Source organism: Necator americanus, chromosome V (assembly GCF_031761385.1).
Source record: "Necator americanus strain Aroian chromosome V, whole genome shotgun sequence".
Lineage (NCBI taxonomy): Eukaryota > Metazoa > Nematoda > Chromadorea > Rhabditida > Ancylostomatidae > Necator > Necator americanus.
Window position 1 is genome coordinate 35,322,412 of NC_087375.1, and position 16,614 is coordinate 35,339,025.

At 47.9% G+C, this 16,614-nt stretch overlaps 2 protein-coding genes across 2 annotated transcripts in view; both read left to right on the forward strand.

Moving 5' to 3' along the window:
• Nucleotides 1-4,512: 4,512 nt before the first annotated feature.
• On the forward strand, nt 4,513-4,839 carry RB195_016182 (uncharacterized protein; the record flags this gene model as incomplete). The annotated part of the gene is made up of 1 exon (XM_064207221.1): nt 4,513-4,839. The coding sequence occupies one exon, from the start codon at nt 4,513-4,515 to the stop codon at nt 4,837-4,839; it is 327 nt and encodes a 108-aa protein (XP_064063102.1).
• A 2,265-nt stretch (nt 4,840-7,104) lies between these two features.
• RB195_016183 (uncharacterized protein) overlaps nt 7,105-16,614 on the forward strand; it is a gene marked incomplete at both ends in the record, with an annotated part of 29,424 nt that continues 19,914 nt past the window's right edge. The window contains 9 exons of the mRNA XM_064207222.1: nt 7,105-7,155; nt 7,710-7,888; nt 8,536-8,603; nt 10,718-10,896; nt 11,529-11,636; nt 13,902-13,981; nt 15,087-15,239; nt 16,064-16,187; nt 16,245-16,365. Of these exons, the coding sequence (XP_064063103.1) occupies nt 7,105-7,155; nt 7,710-7,888; nt 8,536-8,603; nt 10,718-10,896; nt 11,529-11,636; nt 13,902-13,981; nt 15,087-15,239; nt 16,064-16,187; nt 16,245-16,365 (1,063 nt within the window). The remainder of the gene's footprint in view (nt 7,156-7,709; nt 7,889-8,535; nt 8,604-10,717; nt 10,897-11,528; nt 11,637-13,901; nt 13,982-15,086; nt 15,240-16,063; nt 16,188-16,244; nt 16,366-16,614) is intronic.

Below are 16,614 nucleotides of genomic sequence, written 5' to 3' on the forward strand. Positions count from 1 at the left end.
GGGATAACCACAGACCAAAGTCGAATATGTGCCTGGACTGAGACCCGAGTAGATTCAGGACACTGGACATGGGCTCGACTCACTCCTTTTTCAAGTATTTGCAGAATTTTCTTGATTTTACAAAACATGCCTCAAGAGCGTGTTACGAAAATTGAAAGCTTTTTGCCAATAAGGCCGAGGACCTCTTCAATCCCGGAATTATGATACTGCCACCAAAGTGGACAAAAATTATCGAAGAAAACGGCGCATATTTGATTTATCCCACGAATCTTCCTCGCTAGAGGGATAAGAGCCGGTTAGTCGCGAGGCTACGTGGCACGTCCGCGGGTGGCGGATAGGGGGGCTAATCACAGACCAGAAGCGACCTTGTGCCTGCTCTGAGCCACATTGATAGCCCTTAAGCGGGGATCTTAGTAGATCACCTGTTGTTTGGTTTGCTCCACTAATAGTAACTAATAACGATGCCCCTCACATCCGATCCCGTGGGTCAAAAGTCGCATTGGTCTAGATATTGCACCAGCTCGTTGGTCACAGCGATAAATTTTACCTTACTATTCATGGTTAGATTTCTGGCTGTTAGGAGAGAACGTTTCCAATGTTTTCCGCCCTGGAACGTCAGACTCCCGTTCCAAGATCGTGACCGCAATGTTAAAATGGGTGTTTCCATGACACCGTCTGCGATTAGCACCTGGGTCGACGATTTTGATTTTATGAGCCTATCTAGATGGTCCTTGACCCGAATATATTGTGCTCTCCCTGCTTCGCCAACGTACTCAGTCCCACATAGTTGAAAAGTGATCAGATAGACAAGTCCTGATAGAACGCGGTCCATATTGCCTTCCATTCGGACATACAACACAGTCCGGTGTCTTGCAAAGTCTGTCACAGGCGCGATTCTGGACTAACCGCTTTTCGAGGTTCTCAGGTGGTATGTCTAGCTCGCTCGCACTGCATTGCTTATATCATCCGAAATAAAAGGAAGGTAGAAAGGGATCTTTGCCGTCTCTTCAGCTATCTTGTGCCGGCGCTGTGTTACATGGCTCCATTTTGAATGGGAAATTTTTGATGAGCACCTATTTCAATGAGCAATGTGATTTGGCATGTTCACAGATTTGGCATGAACCTTTGAGCCTCAGATGAAACCGTTGCAGCTGTCTTAAACTTATTTTCAATGGCTGACTTTTTGGTTCCCCAATGGTGCGCCCATTGGTAGTGAATCAGAATGTTCTTACAACTCGACAACAACACAATACAAAACTGATTTTTTAATTTTTCTTGCACAAATGAACTTGGACATTGAGAAACGGCAGCCATCTCTTTAGGTTTTTTCCTCGTGAACTTCATGTACCTGGACAGTTTATTCAAGAAATCGAAGCAACTGTCCATTTCGGCTTGCGTTCGACACACTATTCATCAATCAACAATGTAAGGCAGAACAAAAAAGATTTCCGTTTAAGTGGGGGTTTTTCCACAATAGGTATGAAAAAAATGTCTAATGCTGTGTTGAGGAGATCCTCTGATTGGTTCCAAAGCAGAATCCGTAGAGAGGAAGAGACATCGAAGGATTCGATGACATGAAATGTCATTGAATCCATGATTACATCCGTCAAAGGTGCCTTGCAGAGGTGCTCATTGAACATGTTTGTATTTGAGAGATGAGCAGGCATTCATTGTAGGACCAAGAAGTTACAACGCGATACTCCTACACCATCAAACAGGAATTCGGAGGTTTATTACGCCAGCGCGCCAGTCCGACGCCCTAGGACCCGTCGCACCCCTTTCGAAGGAATGTTACGCCGTCGCGCCAATCCGACGCCGGTGGACCCGTCGCACCCCATATCATAGCTATCTCTCGCCGGTGAACCAGCTCGAAGCCCTGGGACCCGTCGGATACCCGCTTCTGTAGGTATGTGGCGCCGGCGCGCCAATCCGACGCTGGTGGACGTGTCGCATGCGCTTCTGTAGGTATGTTTCGCCGGCACGCCAATCTGACGCCGGTGGACCCGTCGCACCGCTTCTGTATGTATGTATCGCCGGCACGCCAATCCGACGCCGGTGGACCCGTCGCACCCGCTTTTGTAGGTATGTTACGCCGTCGCGCCAATCTGACGCCGGTGGACCCATCGCATATCCTCCCAAAGGTATGTTATGCCAGCGCGCCAATCTGACGCCGGTGGACCCGTCATCGACGCCGGTGCCCCATATTCCCAATCGACGCCTTCGGTGGACCCGTCGCGCCAATCTGACGCCGGTGGACCCGTCGCACGGCTTCTGTAGGTATGTATCGCCGGCGCGCCAATCCGACGCCGGTGGACCCGTCGCATATCCTCCCAAAGGTATGTTACGCCAGCGCGCCAATCTGACGCCGGTGGACCCGTCGCGCCCAATCTGACGCCGGTGGACCCCCGTCGCATACACGCTTCTGTAGGTATGTATCGCCGGCGCGCCAATCCGACGCCGGTGGACCCGTCGCATATCCTCCCAAAGGTATGTTACGCCAGCGCGCCAATCTGACGCCGGTGGACCCGTCGCACCAATCCGACGCCGGTGGACCCGTCGCCCACCCTATCGCCAAGGTATGTATACGCCGTCGCGCCAATCCGACGCCGGTGGACCCGTCGCATATCCTCCCAAAGGTATGTTACGCCAGCGCGCCAATCTGACGCCGGTGGACCCGTCGCACCGCTTCTGTAGGTATGTATCGCCGGCGCGCCAATCCGACGCCGGTGGACCCGTCGCATATCCTCCCAAAGGTATGTTACGCCAGCGCGCCAATCTGACGCCGGTGGACCCGTCGCATATCCTCCCAAAGGTATGTTACGCCAGCGCGCCAATCTGACGCCGGTGGACCCGTCGCGCCAATCTGACGCCGGTGGACCCGTCGCACGGCTTCTGTAGGTATGTATCGCCGGCGCGCCAATCCGACGCCGGTGGACCCGTCGCATATCCTCCCAAAGGTATGTTACGCCAGCGCGCCAATCTGACGCCGGTGGACCCGTCGCGCCAATCTGACGCCGGTGGACCCGTCGCATATCCTCCCAAAGGTATGTTACGCCAGCGCGCCAATCTGACGCCGGTGGACCCGTCGCACCAATCCGACGCCGGTGGACCCGTCGCATATCCTCCCAAAGGTATGTTGCGCCGTCGCGCCAATCTGACGCCGGTGGACCCCAAAGGTATGTTCCGGCGCGCCAATCCGACGCCGGTGGACCCGTTTCTGAAGGTATGTTGCGCCGTCGCGCCAATCTGACGCCGGTGGACCCGTCGCATATCCTCCCAAAGGTATGTTACGCCGTCGCGCCAATCTGACGCCGGTGGACCCGTCGCGCCAATCCGACGCCGGTGGACCCGTCGCATATCCTCCCAAAGGTATGTTACGCCAGCGCGCCAATCTGACGCCGGTGGACCCGTCGCATCCATTTACGCCGGCGCCAATCTGACGCCGGTGGACCCGTCGCGCCAATCCACGCCGGTGGACCGTCGCGCCAATCTGACGCCGGTGGACCCGTCGCATATCCTCCCAAAGGTATGTTACGCCAGCGCGCCAATCTGACGCCGGTGGACCCGTCGCGCCAATCTGACGCCGGTGGACCCGTCGCGCCAATCTGACGCCGGTGGACCCGTCGCGCCAATCTGACGCCGGTGGACCCGTCGCGCCAATCCGACGCCGGTGGACCCGTCGCATATCCTCCCAAAGGTATGTTACGCCAGCGCGCCAATCTGACGCCGGTGGACCCGTCGCGCCAATCTGACGCCGGTGGACCCGTCACACCCGACGCCGTGGGTCCCCAATATGTTATTCGCCGTCGCGCCAATCGACGCCGGTGGACCCGTCGCGCCAATCTGACGCCGGTGGACCCGTCGCATATCCTCCCGTAGGTATGTTACGCCGTCGCGCCAATCTGACGCCGGTCGACCCGTCGCATATCCTCCCAAAGGTATGTTCCAGCCGCCGGTGGACCCGTCGCGCCAATCTGACGCCGGTGGACCCGTCGCACCAATCCGACGCCGGTGGACCCGTCGCATATCCTCCCAAAGGTATGTTACGCCAGCGCGCCAATCTGACGCCGGTGGACCCGTCGCATATCCTCCCAAAGGTATGTTACGCCAGCGCGCCAATCTGACGCCGGTGGACCCGTCGCACCCGCTTTTGTAGGTATGTTACGCCGTCGCGCCAATCTGACGCCGGTGGACCCGTCGCATATCCTCCCAAAGGTATGTTACGCCAGCGCGCCAATCTGACGCCGGTGGACCCGTCGCATATCCTCCCAAAGGTATGTTACACCAGCGCGCCAATCTGACGCCGGTGGACCCGTCGCACCCGTCCCCAATCGGCCGTTGGCCCGTCGCGCCAATCTGACGCCGGTGGACCCGTCGCATATCCTCCCAAAGGTATGTTACACCAGCGCGCCAATCCGACGCCGGTGGACCCGCCGCATGCGCTTCTGTAAGTATGTATCGCCGGCACGCCAATCCGACGCCGGTGGACCCGTCGCACCCGCTTTTGTAGGTATGTTACGCCGTCGCGCCAATCTGACGCCGGTGGACCCGTCGCACCAATCCGACGCCGGTGGACCCGTCGCATATCCTCCCAAAGGTATGTTACGCCAGCGCGCCAATCTGACGCCGGTGGACCCGTCGCACCAATCCGACGCCGGTGGACCCGTCGCATATCCTCCCAAAGGTATGTTACGCCGTCGCGCCAATCTGACGCCGGGGAACCCGTCGCGCCAATCCTACGCCGGTGGACCCGTCGCATATCCTCCCAAAGGTATGTTACACCAGCGCGCCAATCTGACGCCGGTGGACCCGTCATCCTCCCAATGTTCCCGCGATTGACGCCGGTCGCGCCAATCTGACGCCGGTGGACCCTCGGTATGTATGCCCGCCTCCGCGCCAATCCGACGCCGGTGGACCCGTCGCATATCCTCCCAAAGGTATTGTTACGCCAGCGCGCCAATCTGACGCCGGTGGACCCGTCGCGCCCAATCTGACGCCGGTGGACCCGTCGCGCCAATCTCGCGGTGGACCCGTCGCGCCAATCTGACGCCGGTGGACCCGTCGCATATCCTCCCAAAGGTATGTTACGCCAGCGCGCCAATCTGACGCCGGTGGACCCGTCGCACCAATCTGACGCCGGTGGACCCGTCGCACCAATCCGACGCCGGTGGACCCGTCGCATATCCTCCCAAAGGTATGTTGCGCCGTCGCGCCAATCTGACGCCGGTGGACCCGTCGCCCAATCTACGCCAAGGTATGTTACCCGTCGCGCCAATCTGACGCCGGTGGACCCGTCGCACCAATCCGACGCCGGTGGACCCGTCGCATATCCTCCCAAAGGTATGTTGCGCCGTCGCGCCAATCTGACGCCGGTGGACCCGTCGCATATCCTCCCAAAGGTATGTTACACCAGCGCGCCAATCTGACGCCGGTGGACCCGTCGCACCAATCCGACGCCGGTGGACCCTTTATCGCCGTCGCACCAATCCGACGCCGGTGGACCCGTCGCACATCCTCCCAAAGGTATGTTATGCCAGCGCGCCAATCTGACGCCGGTGGACCCGTCGCACCAATCCGACGCCGGTGGACCCGTCGCACCGCTTCTGTAGGTATGTATCGCCGGCGCGCCAATCTGACGCCGGTGGACCCGTCGCATATCCTCCCAAAGGTATGTTACGCCAGCGCGCCAATCTGACGCCGGTGGACCCGTCGCACCAATCCGACGCCGGTGGACCCGTCGCACCAATCCGACGCCGGTGGACCCGTCGCATATCCTCCCAAAGGTATGTTACGCCAGCGCGCCAATCTGACGCCGGTGGACCCGTCGCGCCAATCTGACGCCGGTGGACCCGTCACACCCGCTTTTGTAGGTATGTTACTCCGTCGCGCCAATATGACGCCGGTGGACCCATCGCATATCCCTTCTATAGGTATGTTTCGCCGGCGCGCCAATCCGACGCCGGTGGACCCTCCACGCCGGTGGATCGCATCGCTTTTCCGTAGGTATGTTAACCTTGGCGCGCCAATCTGACGCCGGTGGACCCGTCGCACCGCTTCTGTATGTATGTATCGCCGGCACGCCAATCCGACGCCGGTGGACCCGTCGCATACCCGCTTCTGTAGGTATGTTACTCCGTCGCGCCCGCGCGCCATATCTCCGACGCCGGTGGACCCGTCGCATATCCTCCCAAAGGTATGTTACGCCAGCGCGCCAATCTGACGCCGGTGGACCCGTCGCACCAATCCGACGCCGGTGGACCCGTCGCATATCCTCCCAAAGGTATGTTACGCCAGCGCGCCAATCTGACGCCGGTGGACCCGTCGCGCCAATCTGACGCCGGTGGACCCGTCGCGCCAATCTGACGCCGGTGGACCCGTCGCACCGCTTCTGTAGGTATGTATCGCCGGCGCGCCAATCCGACGCCGGTGGACCCGTCGCATATCCTCCCAAAGGTATGTTACGCCAGCGCGCCAATCTAACGCCGGTGAACCCGTCGCACCAATCTGACGCCGGTGGACCCGTCGCACCGCTTCTGTAGGTATGTATCGCCAGCGCGCCAATCTGACGCCGGTGGACCCGTCGCATATCCTCCCAAAGGTATGTTACGCCAGCGCGCCAATCCGACGCCGAAATACCTGTCGCATCCCCTTCCAAAGGTATGCTACGCCGGCGCGCCAGTCCTTCGTCGGTGGACCCGTCGCGTCCCCCCTTTTTTTCGGATTTCGTGACTCACACACACAAGCACACACGTTACAGAATAAGCCCATTATTATATGTCATCATTATGGGATATGTTTCACCAGTAAACTCTTTTTGATTTTGACAAAGCTCCTCTCTTTCTCTTTTAATGTTCATAACACATCTGGCACGAAAGATATGTTAATGTTGTTAGAGAATGTCTAATGTGGACGTAAGAACTTTTTGTATAAGCAAGCATTTATTACTGATAACTAGTGGGAACTCAAAAATACTGGACCTATATCTATGACCAACCCGTCATAATAGTGAAATAATGATAAAAGTAAGAGAATAGTAATAACATTGTTGTAAACAAACAACAACCAACACTTCCTGGTTGGTTCATTCGTTTTGGTCCACCGAAAATGGGAAGCAGCAGTAAGAGCATAAACGAAGAGTCATTGTCACAGCCCCGTGTGAGTTCTTTCTTCGTTCTTAAAAGTTTCCTCATGTGGTATGTGTATAGCAGAAGGGGCACCGCAAGAGCTCCACTGCGTTACATACAGAAGCTTGAAGGCAGCGCATCAGTAAAGTTACGATTTCAGGTTTTGTGTGGCCAAATTGAGAGTTTGCGGTGTAAATTACGAGTATTAACGTGAATCTCCTCAACTCTTCTTTATAGTGCTAAAAAACAGCGTGGGAAAGGCTTGTCCCTACGAGATACGTTAGAGCCACCTCGTTAGTTGTACACGCTCCAGTTCACTCAGCAGTCTCTTAATGGGTTTTACTTGAATGTGCGCTGAAAAGATCTCATTGATTTTTGATCGGTCGCTTGTGGATGTGGAACGTTTACACATAACTGTAATAAAGTGAAACCAATTCTTCTATACTTGAAAGTAAACGAAAGTAACAACGACAGAGCCGTGTTACAGCTAAATCCATATGAGGAGTGCAAATTCATCAACTGTGTTTTATTAATAAGAAGGGATCAACCTCAACCGACACCACAGAAACATCAACTGTGTTTTAGGAAAAAGATCGAGAAGAAAAACAACAAAAGAAATCTGGATTGCTTTGCACCCCAACTCTAATGCTGATTACTGCAATAGCCATCATTGCTATTCTTATACTCTTCTGCATTTCAACCTATCTGATCACTCGAGCACAATTCAAACACCTCCTGTCTGAGGCTAAAAATCACACCCAAAGGTTGTTTATGTTTCAAGTCGCTTAAGTTTCGCTGAGAGTGGACAACGAAGTAGGCAAGAAATTGTTTTGAAAATTATTCTGGTCCTTCTCCGTGGAAGGGAGCGGAATTATGAATTACTGTACATTTACAGCGAAAATTTCCAAAATCGGACATTTGTCACCAGTCGCTTTAGTTCAGGTCGCTAGAGTTTCGTTAAGGGCATCATCCCACGAATCTGATGTGGTGCGGGTGTCAGGTGGGCTATGCTTATATGGGGTCGTAGATTATGGGGAAGACGGCGATTCCGACTTCTTCCTAAACGGCCGAAAAAAAAACGGCCCGGAAGATACGACTTCGAGCGTTCCGGTACGCGATTTTGTACAACGAGTTCGATTGGAGAGCGCCAGCCTTGTACACGCGCCGCATCTTCTGGGCCGTTTTTTACACAAGTTAGCAAGAAATGGACTCTCCTCACCCTCCTCTCCATAATCTACTACCCCGTATACGAACTCTCCACCGCACCACCCCAGATTCATGGGGTGATGCCTTTAACACTGAAGAAGGAAGTAGGCAAGACATTGTCCTGAGCAATGTTTTGATCTTTTCTCATGGGAGGGAGGAGAACTGTGAATTGCCATTGAAATGTTCTCAACTCATCCTTTTACAGAGAAAACTCACAAAAGCCGACTTTTGTCACCATGAAGGACCTACGGCTTCCGAGAAACCTGAAACCAGGTTGGATTGAAGCTTACTAGAATGAACTTTTTACTTTCCTGTTACAAAAGGATTGATGAAAGTGATGCGGTAGCAGCTTTGAGAGTAGCAGCCTAAGCAACTGCAGCGAGCTTCATAGTGTTTTAAACCGACCATGATTTCAGCGAATATAAATAGTCGTTTATATGGTGTAAAGAGTTCGGCGTTGACAAATTCCCATTGCTTGCGCCGGTGCATTCGATTTCAACTTAAAATTACAGATGTTAATGATTGCGTCTGCAGCATGGTACCCGTTATTACCCGAGGGTGGTATGGCCCCGTGTTCTCGATATGTTGGCACACAAAAATTCCAACCAAGCTGAAGTCAGGAGTCAAACAATCATTAAAATCACTTCTGTTTGAGAGAATGAAAATAGCTACCTGATTTATCGGTTGACTCCTGTTGTTCATTGAGTAGACGCAGAAATTCTTGTGATATTGGCTTAAAATCGAACCCGCTGATGCACGCCAAGGGGATCGATCAAGTTCTTCATGCTTTATTCTTTATTACCATAGCTACTGCATTTAAAGATGCGAAGTAACCTTTTCAATTCAAATGAGATTTGTTTATTTATTTATTGATTTATTGAAAACACCTGCAGGTGTGCCATAAAACAAAAAACAAGAGATCTATGTGTACGTCGAAATACATAAAATGAGTGAGTACCATCGTTTATGTTCTCTAGGCTCTGGGGATATTAAAACCTTACTGAAACACTCATGCATGTTCACCGCACATTTTATCCACTAAATTACAAAGGCTGTGATGTGAAAGGGTATTTGTATTTTTTGTATTTATTACGTATTTTCTGCACTCAAACTTTTTGCCTACTTTCTGCACAAACATTCTAGAAACTTGCTTACTGAGCATTTGAACTCAGTAATTCTTTTCAAGCTTGCTCATTACTTCGCTGTTGAAAATGAACTCCAGTATTTTCGATAAATACGGGAATTCATGGTTCTTTCTTTATTGGTATCAACGCTATCATTTTCAAATTAGAAACCTTAAGATCAGTTACATGGACTGGAATTACAAGTACAAATTTCTGGCGTGTTTAATTCTGTCTAACTTCATTGATCCATTGATCAAACAGAGAATTTACAAATCTCCAAATAATTCCGAATTTTAATGACAAGAAATAGCACGCGCAAAGCGTACTAGCGAGGAATTTGTATTTATACTATAAATTACATGAACGGAACTTCCAAGTACACCATATAAAGCAAACTTCTTGAACCTCAAGGAAATTTTTTGTGTTTTCTTGTGCCTTGCCCTTATTTTTTTCTTTGACTTATTAACTTGACTTAATCGGCTGGTTGGTTTTATCGCCTGTCGCAGTTGCGCACATCCTCGTCCTGGTACACAGCTTTGGCCAACATTCTAGATCTATAGCATGAGCTCCCAAAGAACCCTTCCACTCGTCACTGATCCATACTACGGGAGACTGGAAGTCTCGCTTGACTTATCTATCGACACAAAATCCACTTTTTCACTTTTTCTCAGTGCATTTTTCACGCAGTTGTACTGGGGTTTGGCGCTTTGCTGCTGAAAAACAGCACTTTTTACAATATCTGTGTAACTTCTCCATGTATGGCTCATGTACAGAATGTTTACTCAAGTCCCTGACTGGATTTACAATAAGCAGGATCACTGCAAGGAGTGATCAGACTAGTATGCGTGTTCTATTTTCGCTTTCTGTACATATTCTCCCCTTTTCATTATGATTGTGAGATTAGGATATGACCACCGATAAAAAAATGATTAATTTTCTTTCGCAATTCTGGGTCGTAAAAAAAATCTGCTGACGAGTGTGACGCAGTCGGTTAGAGGTCCGTTGTAGCCACACGGTCGACGGTTCCCAACCGACCTACATGGTGCAAACTAAGCGTTTCATCCTTCGGAGTCGATAAATTGGTACCAGACATGTCTGGGGGGATAAAAACACTGACTTGACCAACGGCTGGCCTCCGCAAGTCATTCTATAGGACAATACGGGTTCCAAAATTTCAACGATTACGGACTGCAGTAGAACGCATCCGAGGTTGATTGATACGTCAGTGACTTTTTCCCTTACTTTTATTCTGAATCATTCCAGTGTCCTACGATCTTGTCATCAAAGTCTACCTCCCTTTCTATGTAGACTTCCCAGCCTCTAAGAATCTCACAACTGATGGAGAAGTGGTCATTGATATTGTTGTCTTGAAGCCAACGAGTGAAATCATTTTAAATATGAAGGAGATTCGTATTTTCCCAGAGAAATGCGAGGCACACTCAGTAGGTTACACTTTGCTCTTCTCGCTTCTTTCAATTTTTCACGAAGCAATACGATGACAGATTGTGACTGCCCTCAGACGTGCGGGTTACTGAAAAACAGCAGAAAAAAGAAAAAAGTGCGCATGAGGATCAGTTAACGATCTACAATCTGAAAATTCATTTCATTTCCACCAAATTTTCTGCACTTAACTGCATTAAAGGCATCACACCACGAGTCTGAGGTTTCAATCGGATTTCAGGTGGAGTATTCGTATACAGGATCATAGATTATGGAGAGGGGGTAATTCCGTCTATTGCTCTCTGTATCTGTGGAAACGGACGACCCTGGAATGCTGTTTCTTATGACGGCTTAGGTTGCAATGCGCAATGTTTGCGCTCCGCCCAACCCCGCTCCGCATGCGATTCGTCGAAAATCCATTCGGACGAATTGCAGGCGAGAGGCGGCGTGGGGTGGCGCGCTGCAGTTGAGGATGTCGTAAGGAATAGCGTTCCGGGGTTGTCCGTTTCCACTGATACAGGAAGAAATGGACGGAATCACCTCTCTCTCCATAACCTACGAATACTCCAGCCGAAATCCGTACCACCTCAGATTCGTGGGGTGATGCCTTTAGGTTACGATATACGGTTTTTAGAATGGTGCACGTATTCCTATCACAAAAACGAAATTTGCTGGCAATCTCGAAAAAGTAGCTTTTGTGCTGGCTGAGACACTGTATGTTAACCAGAATGTGAAGCTGAAGGTATGTTCCGTGGTATCCGTGGTGCTGTTTATTTTAACGATATTGTGCTATTTTTATGTTTTTTGATTGACAAGTTTTCTCCCAAGATTAAATTAAAGAAATTAGAGAAGGATTAAAAGATAAAATAAGCGCACACAGAAAAAAAGCTGATAAAAGTAAGGATAAAGGATAAAGTGCCCGGCGTTAATCAATTCGTTTGGGATGCGCAACAAGTTCACTTCAATTCAGATACGGTTTAGGAACTGGCCCATACAATGACTTGCAAGGGCTAACCGATGTACCAAGTCAGTGTTTTTACCCTCACAGACAAGCCTGGTACCAATATATCGACCCCGGAGGGATGAAAGGCTTGGTGAGCACTATAACGGATTTTCCTGATGAGGAAGAGGCGTGTCCACTCAACGTAAGCAAAGGAATGCCATCAGAAGAGCTTCTTGAAGCTAATACGAATCATCTTCTGTGAAACTGATAGAGAAGTTTACTGGACAGTACTACGAACTTGCCGAAAAGCTACTGTCTCTAGCGCAGGATCCAAACCTTCATTGGCGACATGTAGATATGGCGCCGGCGTTTCTGTCACTGTTAGTTCGAAGGGATATGCTTTATCCGGAACCAGTACTAAGGATGTGGGTTCGCCTTTTAGTACACGACACTGTAAAAGCTAAGAGGATGACCACGGCTGTGGTGGCTAGCTGGCTGGAACTAAAAAAGCGGAAAACTGTTAAAAGAGAATGTCCAACCTTCTGGAGTTTAGATCAAAGCAGGATGAATGGCGTAATTGAGGAGGCCAGCACGGGGTAGTTTTTCTTCTCTCCACTACATCCTAGCCATTATATTCTCTTCACGCTACTCGCTGCTTTCCTTTTGCACAGATGTGTTGTCGTTCATCATGTTCCTTTTGCAACCCGAATGTACAGAGCTGGAACATTCGGACATATCCCTTACGCTGTACACGTCTTATCCGCCAGCATTTGTTAATCTTGGCAGATACCTTATGTTACCGGTTTTTTGCGAAACAGAGATGGTTTAGCTGCCAGAAATCAATTTACACTCAAATCATTATCATCCTCTGACCTTTTGCTTTCCTTCCTACTTTTTACTTTCCTTTTTTAGTTTTTTACTTTCGTGGCTTCGGATGTATTGGATGAAAATCAAATGAAAACATTTCTTGGATTATGTTATTCACGAATGTTGTGATGTTATTGTAGAATGTGGAACTCACGGAAAGTCCTCGTTTACCAGAACAGCTTAGTTGCCCTAGCCTTCCATGATGATCTTGAGTGAATAGAACGCATTCATTCAGTGGATTGTAAGGGGAAGAAGCCTCCTTTTACTCTCTACTGCATTATGATGTTGCTGGAGAAAGGACAATGTAGAGATAAAGATGACCGGATTCCGGAAAACATACCCTAACGAGAAAGAGACGGAAAATTCATCCACCATTATGTATCAGTAGCGACGCCATAGTAGTCGCCGTTGTCGGGAATCCCTTATACGCAGCAGCACTGAGCCATAAGGATCGGTGTCCAACTGATAATTTAGCCTCGCAAGGTTTTTGATGACTGTAAGGGATAAGCGATTCAGATGTTCGAGTCCGATCCCGTAATGACTGGATGCCGTGCGATTTTCTTTTATCGAAATAAGGGCATGTCGTACTTAAAAGGGCTCGAGATCATGGGTGACCATCTCCGCACGAATTTTGTTGTTTTGTTTGCATTTGAGTCCCGAAGGTTAGACAGTTTTGTCTTATGATTGTCGAAGACCAAAAAGGCGTAGCGAATGCACTTTCTTTTCTTGAGGCCTTCCATAGCTTCCATACAACCGCTCACGAACTCAGACCGAGGTTTATAGTTGCATGCGGTTCAACCGGGTCCACGCTATCGTATCGCCTGAAAGTTCCCAGAAAAAGGCGGCTTTAAAACTTTCTGGTTCCGCTTACAGTAAGAAATGTCTTGCAAACTATTGGGTTTTATAAATACTGTTTTCTACTGCGATATTTTCCCAAAGTACAGCTAACAAAGCGATAAGGTTCAGTTAAGTTCAAATCAATTGTGCTCCCAAGGTTCAGCTTTTTGAGATAGAAGAAGAAGTGTACAACAATGGCAGAAAAGATTTGTCTTGCATATAAACGTATTTTTTTCCACATCATTGTAAATCGTACATTGTAAATCTAGTGATCTGAGAGAAACACAAGGGCTCACAATTTGAGGTTGCGTGTAATTTCATGCTTTTGTGCGAACAGTACTAACTTCTCTATAGTTTTAGGTGTTCTTCAGCGGTATTGTGAACAATGGGCTTTTAGGATTGTACCAGACCATCTTCAACGACTCACAAGGAAAGCTGAAGTATGACTTTGTCTATTAGCATATATTTTTTTATATTTCACATATAAGAGATATTTACATACATATTTACAAACACAATCACAGTTGCAGTCAAAAAATTTCTTTTTTTGTTGTTTATTTTTTTGAGAATTGTTGTAGTTTCTTACTCTTTCTTGCTCTTCTATTAGTTTCTTACTCTACGAGCGAACGAGTAATTTCTAGTCATTTTGCAGTGATTTGTGTAAGGATGTGTAAGGATCAAGTCTGGATGGCAATGACATGCAAATCTTTTCTAACTGCTCTGAAACTTCTAACTTTCTAACTGCTCGTAATGTTTCTCTAACTGAAAGTAAATGTGGAGCAGCAAACCATTTTGGGATAATTTCTCTTTAAGAAGGATTCATTGACCTACTTAATGAAGCTAGCATCAGAGTTTTCATAAAGGTAGCAGTGCATACGCTTCCAACGTGACTGAATTAAGAAACTTGGTTGCTTAAAGGCATCACCTTACGAATCTGAGGTGGTGCGCATTTCAGGTGGAGTATTCGTATACGGGATCGTAGAGTATGGAGAGAAGGATTCGGTCCATTTCTTCCTAACTGCCGTAATAAACGGCCCGGACGATACGGCTTCGAGCGATCCGGCGCGCTATTTTTCACAACGAGTTCGATTGGAGCGCGCCAGCCCTGTGCACACGCCGCATCTTCCGGACCGTTTTTACAGAAATGGACGGGATCACCCTCCTCTCCATAATCTACTATCCCGTATAAGAATACTCCACCGGAAATGCGTACCACCTCAGATTCGTGGGGTGATGCCTTTAATATGGACTTTTTGTCTCCTGCAAATGGCTTGGATTTCACAGGCTTATCTGGCTCTAATCACGAAGGCGACGCCATCTAAACTCCTCTCTAAAGTCGCTATCAAGTACCAAATTGCCCGTAACTCATGAGCGATAAAGGGGGTTGAGGTAATATGCATGTACTTTAGAATACTTAGTGCATTTCAAACTCTTCACACACACATTTCTAAGAAGGCGAACAAGGATGACTGATAATTATTTCTTCTGAATAATTATTTTGTAAAGTAATATGTGTAACTCTTTAGTTCAATTATTTTCTCTCAGAATTGCTGCTGCGACGCAGTTTGAGTCAGCAAATGCACGACGGATGGTGCCTTGCTTCGATGAACCAGAATATAAGGCAACATGGAATGTTACCATAATCCATCCCAAGGGAACAACAGCACTTTCCAATGGGATTGAAATCAGTGAAACTACGTGGGTTGCGCTATATAGCATTATATATTTGTTTTAGTGGACGTTTAATTCTTGTATGTTAGAGAATAAAATTTATGAAAACACTCTGAAAGGTGCCTCAAATTGAGACAAAATATGCAACGAAATAAATTTCTTAAATTCGAATATTTCTGATTTATTTGGGCACTTGAGTCGGATACTTTCCCAGATCCTCGAACCTTTCGAGTTATTCGAACGATCGTATTTAAAGCTGCGCGTGGAAAGAACTCGTATAATTTTTTGAGATTAAAAGTCCAAACTGTAAAGATGTCTTGACGAGTGATTTTTATCAATTCTTGTGGTGAGGACTATTTTCTTCTTTGAATCCAAACTATTTGAAAAATAGTAAGTGGCAGCAGAGAATCTCAAAGGTATTCATCCATTCAGCAGCGGTTATATCTTACAAAGTAATGTCACATGCACTTTTAGTTTTAATGTTAATCTCTACTTCAGTAATGAAATGCTTACCTGTTGAAAACTTTGTCATCACATCCTTGTTTTCAAGTTGAACTTAATTTTATTTTCACTCATCTTTTCATAAAGATGAATGCGTAGTGAATGGTGGACTTTAATGGTGCCTATTCCTGAAATATACAGGTCAAGAGTAGGTTCTACACTATGGAAACATCTGGTTATTCTTTCTTGAAACGTATAGTAACTAAGAATTAATTTTAATTTCTGAATGAGATGATGTTAGGATAAAATTGCATGGATTTTACATAGATACTATAGTTGTCATTTGTAACAATTCGGCAAAATTCCAATAAACTACTTTTTAAGAACATTTGTACTTCAGAAACGTTTAGGGAGCCAGATGGGAATTGGAAGGTATCAACGTTTCAGCAGACACCTGTTATGTCCTCGTATCTCCTTGCCATATTTGTATCAGAATTTGATTTCGACGAATCCCACACAAGAAGAAGCGTAAGGGTAAGAATTTTATCGGGTACAATTGGTTACCAACAGAATACCGAAAATAAATTTCAGTTTCGAGTGTGGTCTCCTCCTTCTACCAAAAAAGAGAGGAAGTTTGGATTAAAAGCAGCAATTATTTATATGGAAACATTTGAGAAATATTTTGGTATTGAAGATGTCGTCATGAAACAAGGTTTGCTTTTAAAAAAAATAGAAGAAACGAACAAGACAAATGTCTCGAGGAAGACTCCGTTATTTTTACAATATGTCTACCTCTTTATTGAAAGTGGGGCACCTTTAATTCTTATCGTTATTTGCTGAATATAGATGAATACGACCGTAAAATAGTCAAATATATGATATTTCGCTTCAGTGGGCTTAGATTTGATAACTCGTATGAGTTCGGGAACATCAGATTGGTCCACCGACACTAAAAGCTAGA